The following is a 16260-nucleotide window of genomic DNA, read 5'->3' on the forward strand; positions in this document are numbered from 1 at the left end:
CCAAACTCATTTTCAGGCTGATGAAGATTGAATTATCCGTGTTAGCTTAGATTAGCATTCCTGCTGTTCTGCTGCATTTTTGTCTAGATCCTGTTATAAACAAATAATATTCTTAATGCTCTGACTAAAATTGTCATTAACACAGACACAGATCTCTGATTAAAACTGCAGGACTCTAACATTGTGCTTGTGCCCAGTCAGTGGCAATATAAAATGTACTGGAGCAAAGCAAGCTGTGGGAGACCACAACAATATGAATTATTCAATCATTTGTAAGCATGAGTGGAAGAATATCTGTTTACAGGTAATCAGTGATAGCAGCTATACTTGATACTTCACAACAGCTATGCCTCTTTGTTAGCAGTAATAGGAAGAGATGCTCTATTGTAAACATTTCATGCAGCAGTCAAACCCCCTACATTGGATGTTTGAAGTCTGTTTAAGAAGCTGACTGACCTTATCCTGAGCAAATATTCATTAGCATCTGATTGTCTAAAACTTTGCAAAATAACTTTGTTAGTTTGTTTTTAAATAATGTATTAACTTTAGTAATTCAATTGCTTCCAGGCGTATCTCCTGTTAAGATAAAAATACACTGTACCTTAGTGCCAGAGCCGGCAGCTCTAATGTCCGCTCTCAGTCCTCGCAGCACTGAGCAAAGGATAAGAACTGTGCCCAAACAGAGTTTCGTCTAATGAGAACGTGCTCAGTCTGTCTTTACTCAGAGAGTGTTTGATGAGCTGCAAGTCTCTTGATTTGTCTCCACTGACGCTCATATCAGACGCTTTGGATTGGATGTCTCTGTTCTCACTCTCCTCTTGGCTTCCATCTTCAGACCTGGACGTAGTAAAGTCGGTTATTTCTGTAACTTCTCCACTTTGCTCCTCTGTTTCTTCTCCATCTTTCAGTCCACCTGGACTCGCTGAAAGCTCATGATGTTCTGTTTTGGGTGAGTGTAGGAGACCTTTTTCCTCTTCAGTTTTTGGTGGGTTTCCATTCAAGCCTGGACCGTCGTCATTAGTTATCTCGTCTGTTTGGGTCTCGGGTTTGCCACTGGCTGCTGAAAGATGAGTGCCTGCCATCCTTTCCATATCACTTTTGGAAATAGCAGCTTGTGGCTGTGCTGGTGCATCTTGAACCTTGTCTTCGTCAACAGATCCCCTGCTTCCTTTGTGACCTTGTGACCTTCCATTTGTTGATTCTATATCATTTTCTTCCATCTCTGTTGTTTGTATGAAGTCTTTCACCTCAGTTTCCTCTGTGCCAGGATCATTCTCATGAGGTTCATCATCTTCAGAGAGTTTATTCTTCAGCTCTGAAGTTACCACTTTGGTTATTTCCATGGACTCATTTTCATCTTGTTCTTTTTCAGAAAATGTCACCATCTTGAGTGGGCTCTCTGATCCTGGCAGCTCTGTGGAAGCCAGGGTGTCTGAATTCTCATCCTTCAGGTCTTCTAAAGGTTCGACAAACTTCTCGAAAAACTTCGACGTTTGATGCATGGTTACCCAGTTTGTGACTAGATCTGTGTTGTCTTCTCTTGCTAGAGTCATTTCTTCTGCGCTCTCAGCCATATTGTTTTGTGCCTGAGGTTTGTGCAGCACACTTGCTCCTTCCTCCGAGGCCTTGCTCGCCTCCTCCATGTCTGCTGCATTTTCTCCTTCGACACCAGCAGCATCGTCATCAGAGTCTTTGTCAGTCTTAGGATCTGTCATTGCTATGGACTCATGTAATTTAGTTGTATCATCTGTTGATGATTGTGCTTGTTCACCCAAAGAAGCAACTGTCACTTCGTTTGACATATTCATATTATTTTTGGTTGAATCTGACTCTCTGTTTTCATGATCACTGTCAGAGTTTTTGCAGTTTTGATCTTCTTTGTTTTCCACACTTCCCTCTTTGTCTGTATTTAGGTCATCTGAATTTGATTTCTCTTTTAGCTCTTCACCAACTGCCTCCTGCTCTGAATCTTTCTGAGCTGATTCTTCTTGTCGTTCCACGACAATGTCCTCTTCTTTTGCCTCACTTTCAGCCACATCTGTGTCAGGAGCCTGGTCCAGCTTGTCATTGCCAGACTCTCTCACCTCTGGGCTCTCATCTCCAGTAGGCTCCTCTGTTTTTCCTTCATCATTGATATTTGGTGCTTCTGTTTCATCCTCATGACTTTTGTTCTCTGCTCTGGCAGAAATCTCCCCATTCTCAGCATCAATTTCTTCACTCTTGTTACCTGCTCCTTCAGCTTCTTTCTCATCATCTTCAGGTTCATTTGCAATGGTTGATGCCTCTTCAGTTTTTCTAGTGTCATCTGCAGCTTTGCCATCACCAACATCTTCTGACTCAACAGCGTTTTCCTTTGCACGTTTGTCACATTCTTCAGTAATTTCTTCTCCCTCCGTAATCTCAGCTGTGACTTTCTTCTCTTCAGATTCTTCGTCATCTTCGTTTTTCCCAGATTCACTTTGTTCAGCTTTGTCATTCTCAACTTTCTCTTCCATTTCTCCATCACCCGTTTCTTCATCGACAGCTGTCAATGTGTCGACGTCTTCATCCTTATTGGTTTTGTCAGTTGTGCCTCCCTTTGCTTCAGATATTTCCTCGTCATTTTTATCCTGGACATATTTGCTATTCTCATCTTCTTCTGCCTTTTCTGATTCTTTAGCTCTTTCTTTGTTTGTCTCTTTATCCTCCTCACCAAGGTTTTTCTCAGATGGCTCTCCTTTTGCCTGTGTGTCTGAATCATTATTTACACAATCTGCAATGTTTTCCTCATTTTCTGTCATTTCTTCCGTGTTGCTTTTATCATTCTCCTCTGTTTCATCCATTTCTCCCTCTGCACTGTCCTCAGCTATTGTTATCTCATCTGGATTTTTCTGCTTTTTCTTGTTCTTACTTTCCTCCAAAGACTCCTGCTTCTCTCCCTCATCATCTACAGATTTTTCTGTTCCCTCTTCTTCCACATCTCTGCTCTCCTTTTCACTCTCATCTTTAATTTCCTTCATTACTTCATTTGCTTCCTCCTCTTTAATATCATCTTTAGTACCACCATCCTTTTCACTGTCCACGCTTATATCTGCTGTTTTTTCAACCATGGTGTCTCCACTTCCCTCTGACGAGCTGCTTGAATTCTCTGTTGTGATTTTTGTCTCTGATGCTGCAGCCCTGTCTTCACTGTCTCTCTGCTGCTTCTTGTCTGGGTTGGTTACAGGTGCCTCTTCAAGGCTGAGGGCCTCTTGCTCCTCTGAGGGCTCTGCTTTCATCTCCATTGTCTCGCTCGCTGTCATTGCTGCCTCCGCCTCGGCATTATCTGGCACTGCTGTCTCATCAGTCTTTTTATTCAGCTCTGATACTGATGATTCATCCTCCTCACTGCTTTTTGGCCCTTGCCCCATCTTGTTGGGCTGTGTGTCAGCCTCCTCTGCAGTTTTCTTTTCCTTTTCTTCTGTTTTTTGTGGCTCGTCGGGAACAGTGAGTTCAGCTGCTGCCTCTTCCTCAGATTCCGAAGTTTGGTTTTCTTCTTTTATGTCTTCTTCAGATGCAGGATGTAGGGCTGCATCTGTGTCCTCTGGTTTATCTTTTTCTGCTGCTGCTTCTTCGGATGCAACCTTTTCATCATCTTCATCTATTTGCACCATCTCATGTTTAGTACTACCACTGTTTTCATGAGGCTCCTCTTCACTTTCATCCATCTTTTCTGTGAGCTCCTCTTCACTTTCATCCATCTTTTCTGTGAGCTCCTCTTCACTTTCATCCATCTTTTCTGTGAGCTCAGACATCTCATCTTGATCCTGAGCCACTTTGCATTCCCCAACACATTCTTCAGGTTTTATCTCACCTACAGGAGCCTGCTGCTGCTCTGTAAATGTCCCTGATTTCTCTGGAACTGCATCTACAATTACAAATGAGAGATTATTTAGGAAAGTACCTTTTCTGTAACTGCTGTAGCTTGCTAGCTAATTAATTGTAATAAACATGTGGTATCTTTATAGTTACGTTTGTTGCCTTTATCTGTGGGCTCCTCCTCCTCCTCAGTACTGGTCTCACTCAGTTCTGGCTCAGAGCTGCACGGGGACGCATTAAAAATGGCTCCTGCCAGCTTCTTCTGCACAGATTTGGCTTTGAAAAGAGAAAGAGATATGGGACATGCAATGATAGAAATTCACTGTTTCAACAGCCACACCTCTAACTTCTGCAAGCCACTCATGATAATGCACGATGTTCAAATGTTTGAACAATGCAAATGCAGTGAAGGAACTGAGACAATCAAGAAACATACAACCATTAACAAAAGAATCTTTCTTTAATCTTTCCAGGTGCAAACATAAAGGAGCAACACAACATGCAAAATGATAAGAGGCACAAAACACACACACACAAAACAGGAGAGTAATAAAATGGAAACTCTGTTTTTTTAGGATGAGAATTTGAAGGAAAAGAAGGAAGCTGCTTGTAATGCAAGCTAGATCTTTGTGTTCACCCAGTACATGAATATTCAATAGCTCTTCACTGTTGCGTGTTTTGTGCTTTTTGAAATACTGGAATTTTATGTGTGTACAGTATGTGTACTTCAGCAGCAGCTTCCTCCTTTTTTGATTGCAATTTCACCCCTGAGGGCTTTTCACTTTCACTTCCTGAGCTGTATTTTTTGAAGTGTTTATTTATTTCACAGCATTTTGTTTTATTTAACCCAAACTGCTTTAAGACAAGTACACTATATAAAAAAACATAGTATAACCGACGCTGTCTTTAAGCCTAAAAACAATATAAAATACAGTCAAAATATGGTTATACGTGCAAACAACTTGAAACTCATTGTAAATGAATATTAAAAAGCGGTTGAGCTCAAAAGCCATAAAACACAATAAAAAATAAGAAAACAAATGTGACAGAAGTTTTTTTCCACTATTAAAATTTAAAATCATTATTACACTATAGTATTACACAAACTGAGAATACTGTAGTACTGTGACAGTAATTATTTAGTCGTTGTCAGCGCTGTGTTACTGTATTACTCAAATTACATACAGACCTGCATGTATACACACCTGCTCCTGATGCTTGGCTCACATAAAGTGGTTTTGACTACAGCTCTGGTGGTTATAATAGTGGAAAAACCTCCAGAGAAGATGGACTGATCCATTTTCTTACTCAGGTGAAAGCTCCACACCTGCATCTGCTGGTTTATACTCACCCCTTTCCTGTTCCTCATCCTGTTTGCTCTCATCTACCTCTTTGTCTCCAGAGGTGTCGTCACTCTCTTTGTTCTCATTCCCTGAGGGGTCGGTGGCGTCAGAGATCTGGATCTCTGGGCTGTCCCCTGTGCTGTCCTGTGTATTTGAGTCTTTTGCCACAGTGGACTCGGTGGCTGCAGCGTCTACTGGATTTGGTTCCTGTGGTGAAGCAACGGTTTCCTCTTGATTGACCTCATCAAATTTCTGTGTTTCCTTGGCCTCTCTCAAGTCTTCTGTGGTTTCAGCATCACTCTCCTCATGGTTTCTGACTCGGGAGATGGTGGCTGAGCGAGACTTTATGTCTTCAGTACAAGACAGACAGAGCTTTTTAAATTCTTTAACAGAAGCATGCCATATAATGAAAAAAAGGAAATCGGAAATTGGGAAAATACACCATAAAGACATTGTTATTTAGGAACAAGAAGTTCCTCTCTTCGAGATCTTGGATTTCAACAACATATTCTGCTTTTCTGTTTTAAACGCACGTGTCAAATGGATAAACAATGAAATGCCGCCTTACTGATTTTGATCCATGCAGTACTTGAAAGGTTGAGAGACAACAAGATTCACTCACCATCCTTGTCATCATCTTCAGTCTCAGATGTGTCTCGCTTTCTAACCTGCCTCTCAGTTTCACCGGATGGAGGAGATTTCTTTTCTTTTGCCTCAGGATGATCTACAGGTCCTTCATCATCTGCTTCAAAGTCTTCTTCATAATCTTAGGGTGAAGATATAGAGTGAAACGTGTTGATATATGTCAGAAAGAAAATGTTACTACATTTATTTCCTACAGAGTCACAGTGTTTTATAATATATATATGGACATTTCAGCCATTGTACCATCTCTGACTTTGTCCTCAGCAGCTGTTCCTTCTTTGCCTTGAGTCTCCATGTCCTGTTGCTGGTTCGTTTCCCAATCTGAAGGGGAGGGAGCATCAGTCCTCTCTTTGTCCATCTCAGGAGTGTCCTTTGGGCTGGTAACTGCCTCATCTCCTCCTTCATCCTCTTTGGCTCTCTTTGGTGGAGGCATGGGCTTTTTGTCCAGTCCCATTGCTATGATGCACCTAAAAAATGCATTTTATCAGTTTTAAATAATAATTTCACATTTTGAGAAATACATCTATTAGTTTTCCTGCCGAGCATCAGATGACAAGATCAACACCACACTCAAGTATGCTCATTGAAATATTATCATCAAATCAATATGGTGAAGTTGGGAGTGAACGATTGCTGAGCAGAGCCAGAGAAACATTACTATTCATTGGGAGTTGTGCTTGTAAAACTAAGTCCACTCTCATTTAGTTCTGATTTTGGTCTCATCCAACTCCTGATAGATATCTGGCTCTTTGAAGTGACATTTTGCTGCTTAGCACTGAAGCAAAACATTAGTTAGTAGTGAGCCAGAAAACTAGGGGAAAATGATAGTCATGTGGGTCACATGATACTTGGTTATTTCATTTTCATTTCTGGTCCATTTCACATACAAAAGGTCATATAATCAACTTGTTAATATGAAATATTGAATATATTATTTATAACCCTATGTGTTGTGCTATGAACTGTATTGTATCCTACCCATTAATCATTATTCCAAAATGTCAAACAATTCCTTTAAAAGTGGGAATTCAAAGATTTTTAAAAATTTTTTTTATTTATCCCTGTGATACATTCAGCAATTCCTTTCCTGTGTTAGAGACACAGCCTGTACCTGTGCCTGGAAAAGGAGCCCTTACTTGTAGCAGGGAGAGGCCCCCTCTACTCTGGAGAGGCCAAAATGTCCGTGCCTGCCACCGAGCCTGGAGCCTTTTCTGTGCTTGAACTCACAGCAAGAGCTCAGCCGCTCCACCTGCAGCCCATTCAGGAAGAACGTCAAACTGAAGGGAAAACCCTGGTGTCGCCTTGAAACGAACTGGAAGGACTCTGATGGAAAGATTGATAACGTGGATCAGAGACACAATTGTTTTATAAAGCAGTTTATTACATTTGTGAAATTGTTGTTGTAAAAAACAAAACACAAGCAATGAAATTCTGAAACGAGTCAGGTCTCCTGCTCTAATTAATCAGTGTCTAACAAGCACAGTCGTACATTGGCGCACTGACCTCCCTCACAGAGCCTGCCCCTGTACACACACAAGTTCTCTCCTCCACAGTGCTGCTGAAACACTTTGACCTCATCCCTCATGTCGGCCAGGTCGTGGGAGAGATGCACCGCTTTGCCAAAGTAGACCATGGTCACACACACTCTGCTCTGGGGCACAGAGCTCCTCAGCATTGGGGGGTCCTGTGTGTAAAAAAAAGCAGGTTTGGGCAAGTTTGAAATCACATTAATGGAGTTTTTAACATCCTAAGCCCCAGTGACACGGGTCTAGATGGAATTTACAGTATTTCTATAATGATACATAGAATGGAAACAATTCTTAAATCTGGAAATTGTAAATGACTCTTAAATAAATAAGTAAGACTCTTAATTAAATTTATCCAAAGGGTCTGAAGTGTCGAAGTTTGTTGCGTTTTATTTGTGTAATAGAAAACATGAAGAGCGATAAAGACCTCACTGATGTCAGCTCCACTGGAGGAGGTGGGAGGGCGCAGTCTGCGACCTCTGAGCGTGCCGTTGGGAGTGACCTTCACACCCCTCCCTTTCCTCTTCGTAGCTGGAGGCACTGGAGTCAGAAAGTTGTTGATGACTGGGAGGCAGTAGGGTGAGATGCCACGGGAAGCCTCCATTGTTTGAAAACGTCTCTGGGACTCCTTGTCCGTTCGGGAGGGAAGTAATAAAGTTACAGTTGTGTGTTGTAGTAGTAGCGGGATAACGTGCATGTGTGTGCAGTTTTTTTACTGTAGAGTTTGTTAGCTAACAGATGATGTTAGACTACTCTGTGCATTTATGAGGTGAAAACAACTTTTGTGCTTGTAATGATAAATAAAATAATTTTCAAACCATGTAGCCATATTGTCCCATTTACAGTATGGTGTTATCAAGCAGTGCACTGTCTATACATGTGTGTGAATGAATGCATTATGTGCAGGTCTCACATTGCAGGTGAATGACTGGTCGTTCTCATTAGAGGACTCCATTAGTCTGTAAGGGGAGCTGCGTCTCAGTGAAGCCGTGGTGTTGTTACTGTGGATGGGCTTCAGACGCACAGGCCTCTGCATCTTCCCTGGAGCCGTGTTGGGTCGGGATGATCCCAGCTGCAGCACATATAACACACACACACGCACAGACAGACACACACACACACACACACACACACACACAACCAGCATTGTGTAAATCATAAACACTGCATGTATAGGTATCTTAATTTGATCTAAAGGGCTCTATTATTCATCTATATCATTATAGAGTAATTGTCTTACAGCACATTTCCTATTGGGGATCACTTAAGTTTCCCTTTATGAATGTTAATCTTATGGATGATAAATGAGTTTACTTTAATAATCTTCCCAGAAGGGCCTTGACATTTTTCTCAATATATTATCATGTTTGTAGACTTCAGAAGAGAGATGTCACAGTGTAAACACAGACATCAGCAGCAGGAATACTCCCTCTATTTATTCTGGCGTCAAGGGTTGTGGCTTTTTAAGCTAAAACGGGTCTAAGCCCACTACTGAACTTCAAACACCCTCATATCCGCACACACACGTAGCAGCAGCTGACACAGCTCGTTGGATTTAGGTGTCAGTGTTTGAAAACCTTTGAGAAGCTTTTGCTCTGGCTGTTTTAAATGTTTCAAATCCATCTTTATGTATGAACTTTGAGGTTTTGTTTGGTGGCTATGGATCAAATTAAATCAGAAGAGCAGTTCAACAGTCTTCCTGAGTTAGATGAGAAGATTGATAGCACTCTCACATCTAAACAGTCAATAAATGCCAAAGTTTTCCTTTAATTAAATATCAACATTTTGTATACAAACCTCAATATAACACACTAAGTGTCAGGATCCATTTCTCTGGACTTCCTGTTATTTTATTTTGAAGGATCCTGACAGGAACTGGTTTTTGATTATTTCAGTTTCTTTATGTTGACCTAATTAGTTGATTATTTTCACCTGTTTCTTGTTTTGTGCCCGGTCTTTATATACCTTGGTTGTTTCTTGTTTTAGTTGCCGGGTTGTCTGTTATGTATTCTTTTGAGTGCTGCCAAGACAGTGTTGTGAGTGGACTACCTTTTGTTCTCCCAGAGTTAAGTATTTTGTCTCTTTTGGTCTTTGTTAGTTTTCTGGTCCTTTTCCCATGTCCTCTGTTCATGTGTCTTAGTCTCGTTTCATGTTTTATGCCCTTGTTGTTTCCATGCCTTGATTCCCCGTATTCATGCTCTCGCTTCCCGTGTGTCTGGTGCGTCTCCTTAAATGTGTGTGACCCAGACCCTTCATGCCCTGTTACCCTTGTGTCCATGTTCCTGCTCCCTGTGTAGTCTGATGCGTCTCCCCAGTTGTGTGTGACCCAGACTACCTCATGTTGTAATTCCCTTAATGTGTTCATGTTTCTTGTGTGGTCTGGTGCGTCTCCCAAGGTGTGTGTGTGACCCAGATCCCTTCATGCTTGATCCCCTGTCCACGTTCATGTTTCCTGTGTGGTCTGGTGCGTCTCCCAAGGTGTGTGTGTGACCCAGACCTTCATGCCCCGACCCCGTCTTTCATGTTCAAGCGTTTGTGTGTGATCTGGTGCGTCTCCCTAATTGTGTGTGTGTGACCCAGACCTTCATGCCCTGACTCCCCGTCTCTCATGTTCAAGTGTCTGTGTGATCTGGTGGGTCTCCCAAGTGTGTGTGACCCAGACTCCTCCGGCCTTGTTCCCTCGTGTCCTTGTCCTATGTTCATGTTTTGTCCTTGCTACCCTGCCTAGACCTATCCCCTTTTGCCTTGAGTTTTGTTCTTGTTTTTCCTAGTCCTGTTAATAAAGTCTTGTGTTGAACATTAGGTACCAGTGTGGGTGCTTCCTTGGTCCAAAATTTATAATAGTTCCCCCAGTCCTGACACTAAGGTACTAACACTACGGTGTTATCTGTGCTTTGGACCACAGATGAAGAGACAATATATTTTAACATGGTATTTGTTCAAATATATTATAAAATATAAAAAGATTTTTAGTGGTTAAAGCACTAAATAATTCAAATTAAAACTTTTATCCTATAAAACCCAATCTAATTGACCTATCCAAGCTTCTGCTGACTGGCTTAATAAAAAGTCTTTAACAATGTCATGGCATTTAAAAATATCACACTTGCCTGATGAAAACAATGTGATTAAAGGTCAAATGATTAAAGAGAAAATTTCTACATTAAAAGTGATATTCCAGCATTAAATCATCTACTGGTTCAATCACACCTCTGGTGGGACATATGTTTTAACTCACAGACTCGGAGGATTCAGAGTGGTCCCCCTCTGGTCCAGAGTGCTGTTTTCGGTTGTCCTTTGTACCCATGGGTGGGTGTGGAGACAGGATGTGGATGATGTCTTCTTCAAACCTTTTAGAACGCTCCATCTTCCAAACAAGACCATTTAGTTTGTTCCAAATTAAGACATATGCGTACAAAATGATTTATATCACTAAAATGTACAATTTCACTTTGTTAAAAATGGATAAGTCATATGGATTGGATCTTCTGTAACCAGGTGCAGAAGAGGATTTTAAGGATCTCTTTCCTTCTTTTGATGTCATAGTTTTATATCATTAAAGATTCATTACGTTACAAAATACTGCAGCAGTTTTCAAAGATGAATTATGTACCTTCATCTTGTGCACTCTTTCTCTTCTTGCAAACTCCTCCAGTTTCCTTTTGATCTCTATTTGATGAAGACGCTGCATAGGAGGGGCAAAGAACAAACAAGCATCAGTTATTATGAAAGGAGAAACACACATCAGCTGACGCTTTTTATTTTTTTTTGTCTCTGAAACTCCATTTTCCTCTCACCTCCATCTCCAGCACCTTGTGGAAAATGGCCTGGGCCAGGCATTCTCGAACGTGTCTGTGGTGAGCTCTCTGGATCAGCTTGTGTCTGTACTCTTTGTCTGGAATGATGCGCCCGCTCCTGGTGATCTAATAACAGCAACAGTCTCAGTGGGGTTCAATCAATATGGGTTTTCCAAAGACTGGTCTCTGTTTTCAAAGTGGGATCATCAACAGCTGATATTTTGTGAACGATGTAAAAAAAAAAAAAAAAAAGCCTGATAAATTTGAATCCCCTGAAGATATTACACTATTTTAATGCAGCTGTGCTCAGGGTAGTGGCAACTGCCTGATACCCAATATTCAGTCAAAGATCACGAGGGGTGAGGGTGAGTTCATGCTGTAAAATAAATAATACTGTTAGTGATAGTTTGAAACTCTTCTTTTTTTCTTTAGTGTAAATATAAGATGACGTAATGTCAGTATTTCTAAATGTGTCTTCATTAAAACCATAAAATCCCAACCACAATATGAGGGCATGACCTCAGGGTCAATGCACAATCATAACCATCATCATCATCATCATCATCCTGCTGACATACCAGTCCTGCTCTGTGCAGGTGTCTCCTGATCCGAGTGTTGCTGAAGTATCCAGCAAGATGTTTGTCTGTCAGACTGTTGTAGGCTGATATAAGTCTACAAAAACACAGAACAAAAGCCTAAGAAATAATAACAAATTAGTAAAAGTGACATCCGTTTCAGCACTAAACCCTCATGTCCTGAAGGACATCCAGAATTGACCTTTTGTCTGCCAGCTGACCAAAGTGATTGATTACAGCCGGTTTACTGGGCCACAACACTATGTTTGTTTGTTGGTTGTTGTTTCTTGTCCTCATTAACGAGACATCAAGTTGTCCACGGCTCAGCCTGTCTGAAGGTGGATTTTTATTTCCCACACAGATTTGATTTCCTCCAGTATTTGTGCTCTGAGGCAACAGGATCTTACAACTCTAGGGTCTGTTACCGGTGTGTGATTACATGCAGGAATTAGAGGGGATGGCACACTTAACCCTGTCTGCCTCCCCTTTGTCTCCGCAGCGCTTCAGCTTTGGCTGCAGATTTCATGTTGGATCACACCGGTGAAACTATCACTTGCCATTTTATACCTGACTTGCTCCATGTCAGTGATGTAGAGGTGTATGGTTTAGAAATATGCAGTCGAAATGTGCAGGCAGTAAAACCTTAAGTGATGCTGAACGCTAATACGTTCATCACTGGGTTTCCAGTATCATTAAAAACCATCAAGCCAGTTGAATTAAAAATATCAAACACGTCTTCCATAAGGGGATGGGTCATAGTGCTACTACTAGTACTGAAACAATAAACTCAAACCATTTACTCAAGTTAAAGTACAAATACCACATTTATAAAATGCATGTAAAAGTCCTGCATAGTTAGACATAGCAATCAGGGTTTGTATTTATTATAATACTATATCACTAGTACTTCATGTTAGAGGTGGAGCTTAACTACTTCATGTACTGCTCAATAGTTTAGACCATAACATGAATCATATTTTACAAACTAACTTCCAAACCTGTAGCTGTCAGAGAAATGCAGTATTTTTCCCAGCAAAAGTATAAAGTAACATAAAAATACTGAAAACACTCAAGTAAAGTAACCCGTAATTATACTTAAATACACTTACTGCTTTACTGCAGTAAATGTACTTGTTAACTGCATTCCAGCACTGATAACTAAGTAAATCTGCACTGTGATATTAATATTTTTGCTTAACTAAGGAATCTGTCTTTGACAAAATGTGTCATCAGTCGTTTCACGTTTGTTTTGCACTTAATGACTTTTAGTGCTGCTTTTTTTCTTCCTGATTTAAAGAAGAGACAAGTTGAAGTAAAACAAGAGGAGCAGAACTTTGCAACAAATGTCTCTGCAGCTTCATTGAAACCTACCCTGGGTTGAGGTGACTCATGTTCCTCTGCTGCTCGATGTTCCAGGTGACTCCGCTCGGTCCTGACCAGAAGACAACGACAGGGGAAATGAAAGTATTGTGCTGAGGAGGTAGTTGTCAGGTGTAGCAGTAAATATTGATCCGGGCCGAGGCTGCACGTCTCCCGGAGCGAAACTGACGACTCTCCGGTTGCCATGGGAAATCACGTGACGGTGCTGGTTTCCACTTACACACACACACACACAGACACAGACACACACACACACACACACACGCACACACACTGTCCCAGTAACATCTAAACCAGTAGCGGCCACACTGACACCCGCACACACCCGCACCGCTTCTCAGCTTCTGATTTTAAAGCATATCCTGAAGCTGCTGGTGTTGAAAATCAACCTTCTTAATTCATTTCATTTAAACAAAATCTTTTACTTAATTAAAGCAGAAAAACTACACGTCAGTCTCAATTACCGTATAATATCAGGTTATTATAAAGGCTGTATTAGTGTGGGGATATTTTACAGCTGTTTAATTCATGTGCCAATGTAATATCACACTTTTTCAAAATGTAATCTTACTCCTGTGAAGTAGAACAGTAGGCTACTTGAGTAAACACCTACTATTGTGTCCTTAGGGAAACTGTTGTTACAATCACGGCTGCTTTAACATTTACAACAATGGTCAGAATGAGCAGCTGCGGTGCAGCCTCTGCTTTTAGAGATGATAAAGCAGATGAACAATCAGAACAATCATAGCTCACATCTCTCACCTCACACATTTACAGTTAGACAGGACTGCAGGTCCTCTGTGGCCCTCTAGTGGAGCAGTGGCTGCATTTACAGAGTCTGTGGTGCAGGAGGGAAAGAATATTTGGTCAAATGTGTCACTTTTATATGTATGATTCATATAAATGTGGTGCCTTTCCCCCTGCTCTCTGTCTTCCAGTATCTCTTTGCATTTATATTGCACCATACAAAGTATATATGTTGTCTAATACATGTATATATGGCTTTGCTACTCTAACACCATAATGTCCCCATGACGAGTAATGTAGTACTCCGTCTATTCATCTGCAGGTTTTGGCTCAAACTTGGCTCATGTTCTTGACATGTGACGTGTGTTGTTGATACCAGTACTGACCAGTGAGTGGAGCCATGTTTCTGTCTGTCTCAGGATGTGACAAAGCCTGAGTCTCTCTAGGAGCTGATTTGTTCTCTGCTTTTTGTGCCCAATCGAAGATACAGGCAGCATAACATTTCTGATCATTTTTAAATAGAACATGATGGTCCTTAGATATAATATTAAACTTTATACAGGTAGGGCAGAGTTTAAACATGTCGAAAATGTCATGTTACAAAGAAAAGGCTTCATTTGAAAGATTCAAGCAGGCAAACAAATCTAATTCTGATATAAAGTTTTTGGGGAGAGTCGGTGCTTTATCATAAATTCTCCAAAACAGAGACACTACTAACACAAATAAACAATAAAGACAAACATTTTCCTTTTCTGCTTCACAAGACTTTTAAAGCATTAATGCATAAGTGAGATGTATCGTAGATCTCTATAGTGGCCAATACTGTTTATGCATCAAACAGCAAATATAGTGCATATATGTGTGTGAGAGAGAGAGAGAGAGAGAGAGAGAGAGAGAGTGTGTGTGTGTGTGTGTGTGTGTGTAAAGGGAAGTATTCAATTTTTGCCTCTACGGCTTCTCATGATGTGCAACAAGCAAACTGTGTGTCAACAAAGTGCAGATATATGTCATAAATTCTTTTGCCCCCAGAAAAAAAATTGTCAATTTTTGTTCAACTTGCCAACGTGCCACTTATTTTGCTGTGTCAGCTATGGCTAACTGTAATGAATAACAATAACATTAATAATAATTAAAGCAAAGCAAATCTGCCACATTGCTTGAGGTTTCCAAGCAGCTAATTTTTAGGTGTAAATTGTAAATAAAAAAAGGATAAAAGATAAGAGAACTTGTCGTTATTAATACTGTTTCTTTGTTCTCTTCATCTTTGCACAGTAAACCTGCGATGGACACCACCGAGACCAGCGGTGCCTACTAGGTGTGGCTGCTGCCCATTTGCACTCACCAGCGTTTCTGCGCCGCATGCTTTCTTTTCCTCCTGTTTCACACCAGGACGCCATCACATACCTGTGAACGTTTGGCTGAACAACCAGGAGGAAAAGAAAAGAAGAAAGGAGAAGTGGGATCAAAGCAACAGAAAAAGTAGAGAAGATAAAAAAAAGATAATATAAAGGGCATAAGCAGAAGCTTCTTATTTAAAACTGTGTCTTTGTGTGTGTTGCTGGTGTAACCGCAGATGTTTTAGTTGTAACACACACACACTGTGAAAAAATTATTGAAGTTTATGTTTCCTGAAGGAATATAGACATAAATCCTAATGCAGACAAAAGAGATGGAGATATTTACTACATTCAGGGCAGGGTGATACTTGATATTTAAGATTTTTTTTTTGGCAAATTAAAATACACACAATGTGAACAGGAAATCTGCATTTTGGTGTCGTAAAAAGTTCTGAGATATTTTACCTCTACAAATTTGGCATTAGGCCATTTTATTAAAGCAGAGTGTCACTGATACAGACACTGATTGTATTTCATTAATCATCAGAGCTGCATTAGAACAAGCTTTGCAGAGCTTCATTAAAATCCAGACGTGCACTGTCGGTGTGGACATGAACTAAGATCGACAGCCAGGTAGATGAGAGAGAGAGAGAGAGAGAGAGAGAGAGAGAGAGAGAGAGAGAGAGAGAGAGAGAGAGAGAGAGAGAGAGAGAGAGAGAGAGAGAGAGAGAGAGAGAGAGATTCGTGGTTAAACACTCAGGCTGCTGGAATTGAGATGGAGGTGCCCTCAACGCTCACAATAGACACAGCAATCAAAGCAGACATTTCACCACTACTAAATGCCTCATGCACAATGTGAGTCTTAAAATAACAATTAATGTAGAAACAGAAGAGGTGTGATTATAAATTCCATTCAGGGAAGGGTCTTAGCTGTAAGCTGGGAGGTAGCAGGGAGATCTCAGGGAGTCGTGCGGGTGCGAGATCGGGGGGGGGGGCAGGAGTTTTTGCAATCAGTGTTAAATAGAGCAGTTTTGTGCCTGCGTGATTGTCAAGTGGGCCATTACTGGCTGATA

General features: G+C 40.9%; 1 protein-coding gene across 1 annotated transcript; it reads right to left on the bottom strand.

Moving 5' to 3' along the window:
- Nucleotides 1-428: 428 nt before the first annotated feature.
- Nucleotides 429-13245, bottom strand: erich3 (glutamate-rich 3). The gene is made up of 14 exons (XM_026304902.2): nucleotides 13095-13245; nucleotides 11727-11820; nucleotides 11149-11274; nucleotides 10965-11036; nucleotides 10590-10718; nucleotides 8265-8423; nucleotides 7779-7979; nucleotides 7329-7509; nucleotides 6962-7148; nucleotides 6069-6292; nucleotides 5803-5946; nucleotides 5189-5530; nucleotides 3991-4113; nucleotides 429-3886 (listed from the first exon to the last, which is right to left on the bottom strand). The coding sequence occupies exons 1-14, from the start codon at nucleotides 13112-13114 to the stop codon at nucleotides 624-626; spliced, it is 5265 nt and encodes a 1754-aa protein (XP_026160687.1). The 5' UTR covers nucleotides 13115-13245; the 3' UTR covers nucleotides 429-623.
- Between the last annotated feature and the right edge of the window lie 3015 nt (nucleotides 13246-16260).

Source organism: Mastacembelus armatus, chromosome 4 (assembly GCF_900324485.2).
Source record: "Mastacembelus armatus chromosome 4, fMasArm1.2, whole genome shotgun sequence".
Classification (NCBI taxonomy): domain Eukaryota; kingdom Metazoa; phylum Chordata; class Actinopteri; order Synbranchiformes; family Mastacembelidae; genus Mastacembelus; species Mastacembelus armatus.

Coding starts and splice junctions, on each gene's coding strand:
- erich3 (XM_026304902.2), bottom strand. CDS start 13,114: ATGAGTCACCTCAACCCAGG. Junction 7,510..7,778: donor GTGGAGCTGACATCAGTGAG/GTCTTTATCGCT, acceptor TTTTACACACAG/GACCCCCCAATGCTGAGGAG. Junction 5,531..5,802: donor TGAAGATGATGACAAGGATG/GTGAGTGAATCT, acceptor CTTGTACTGAAG/ACATAAAGTCTCGCTCAGCC.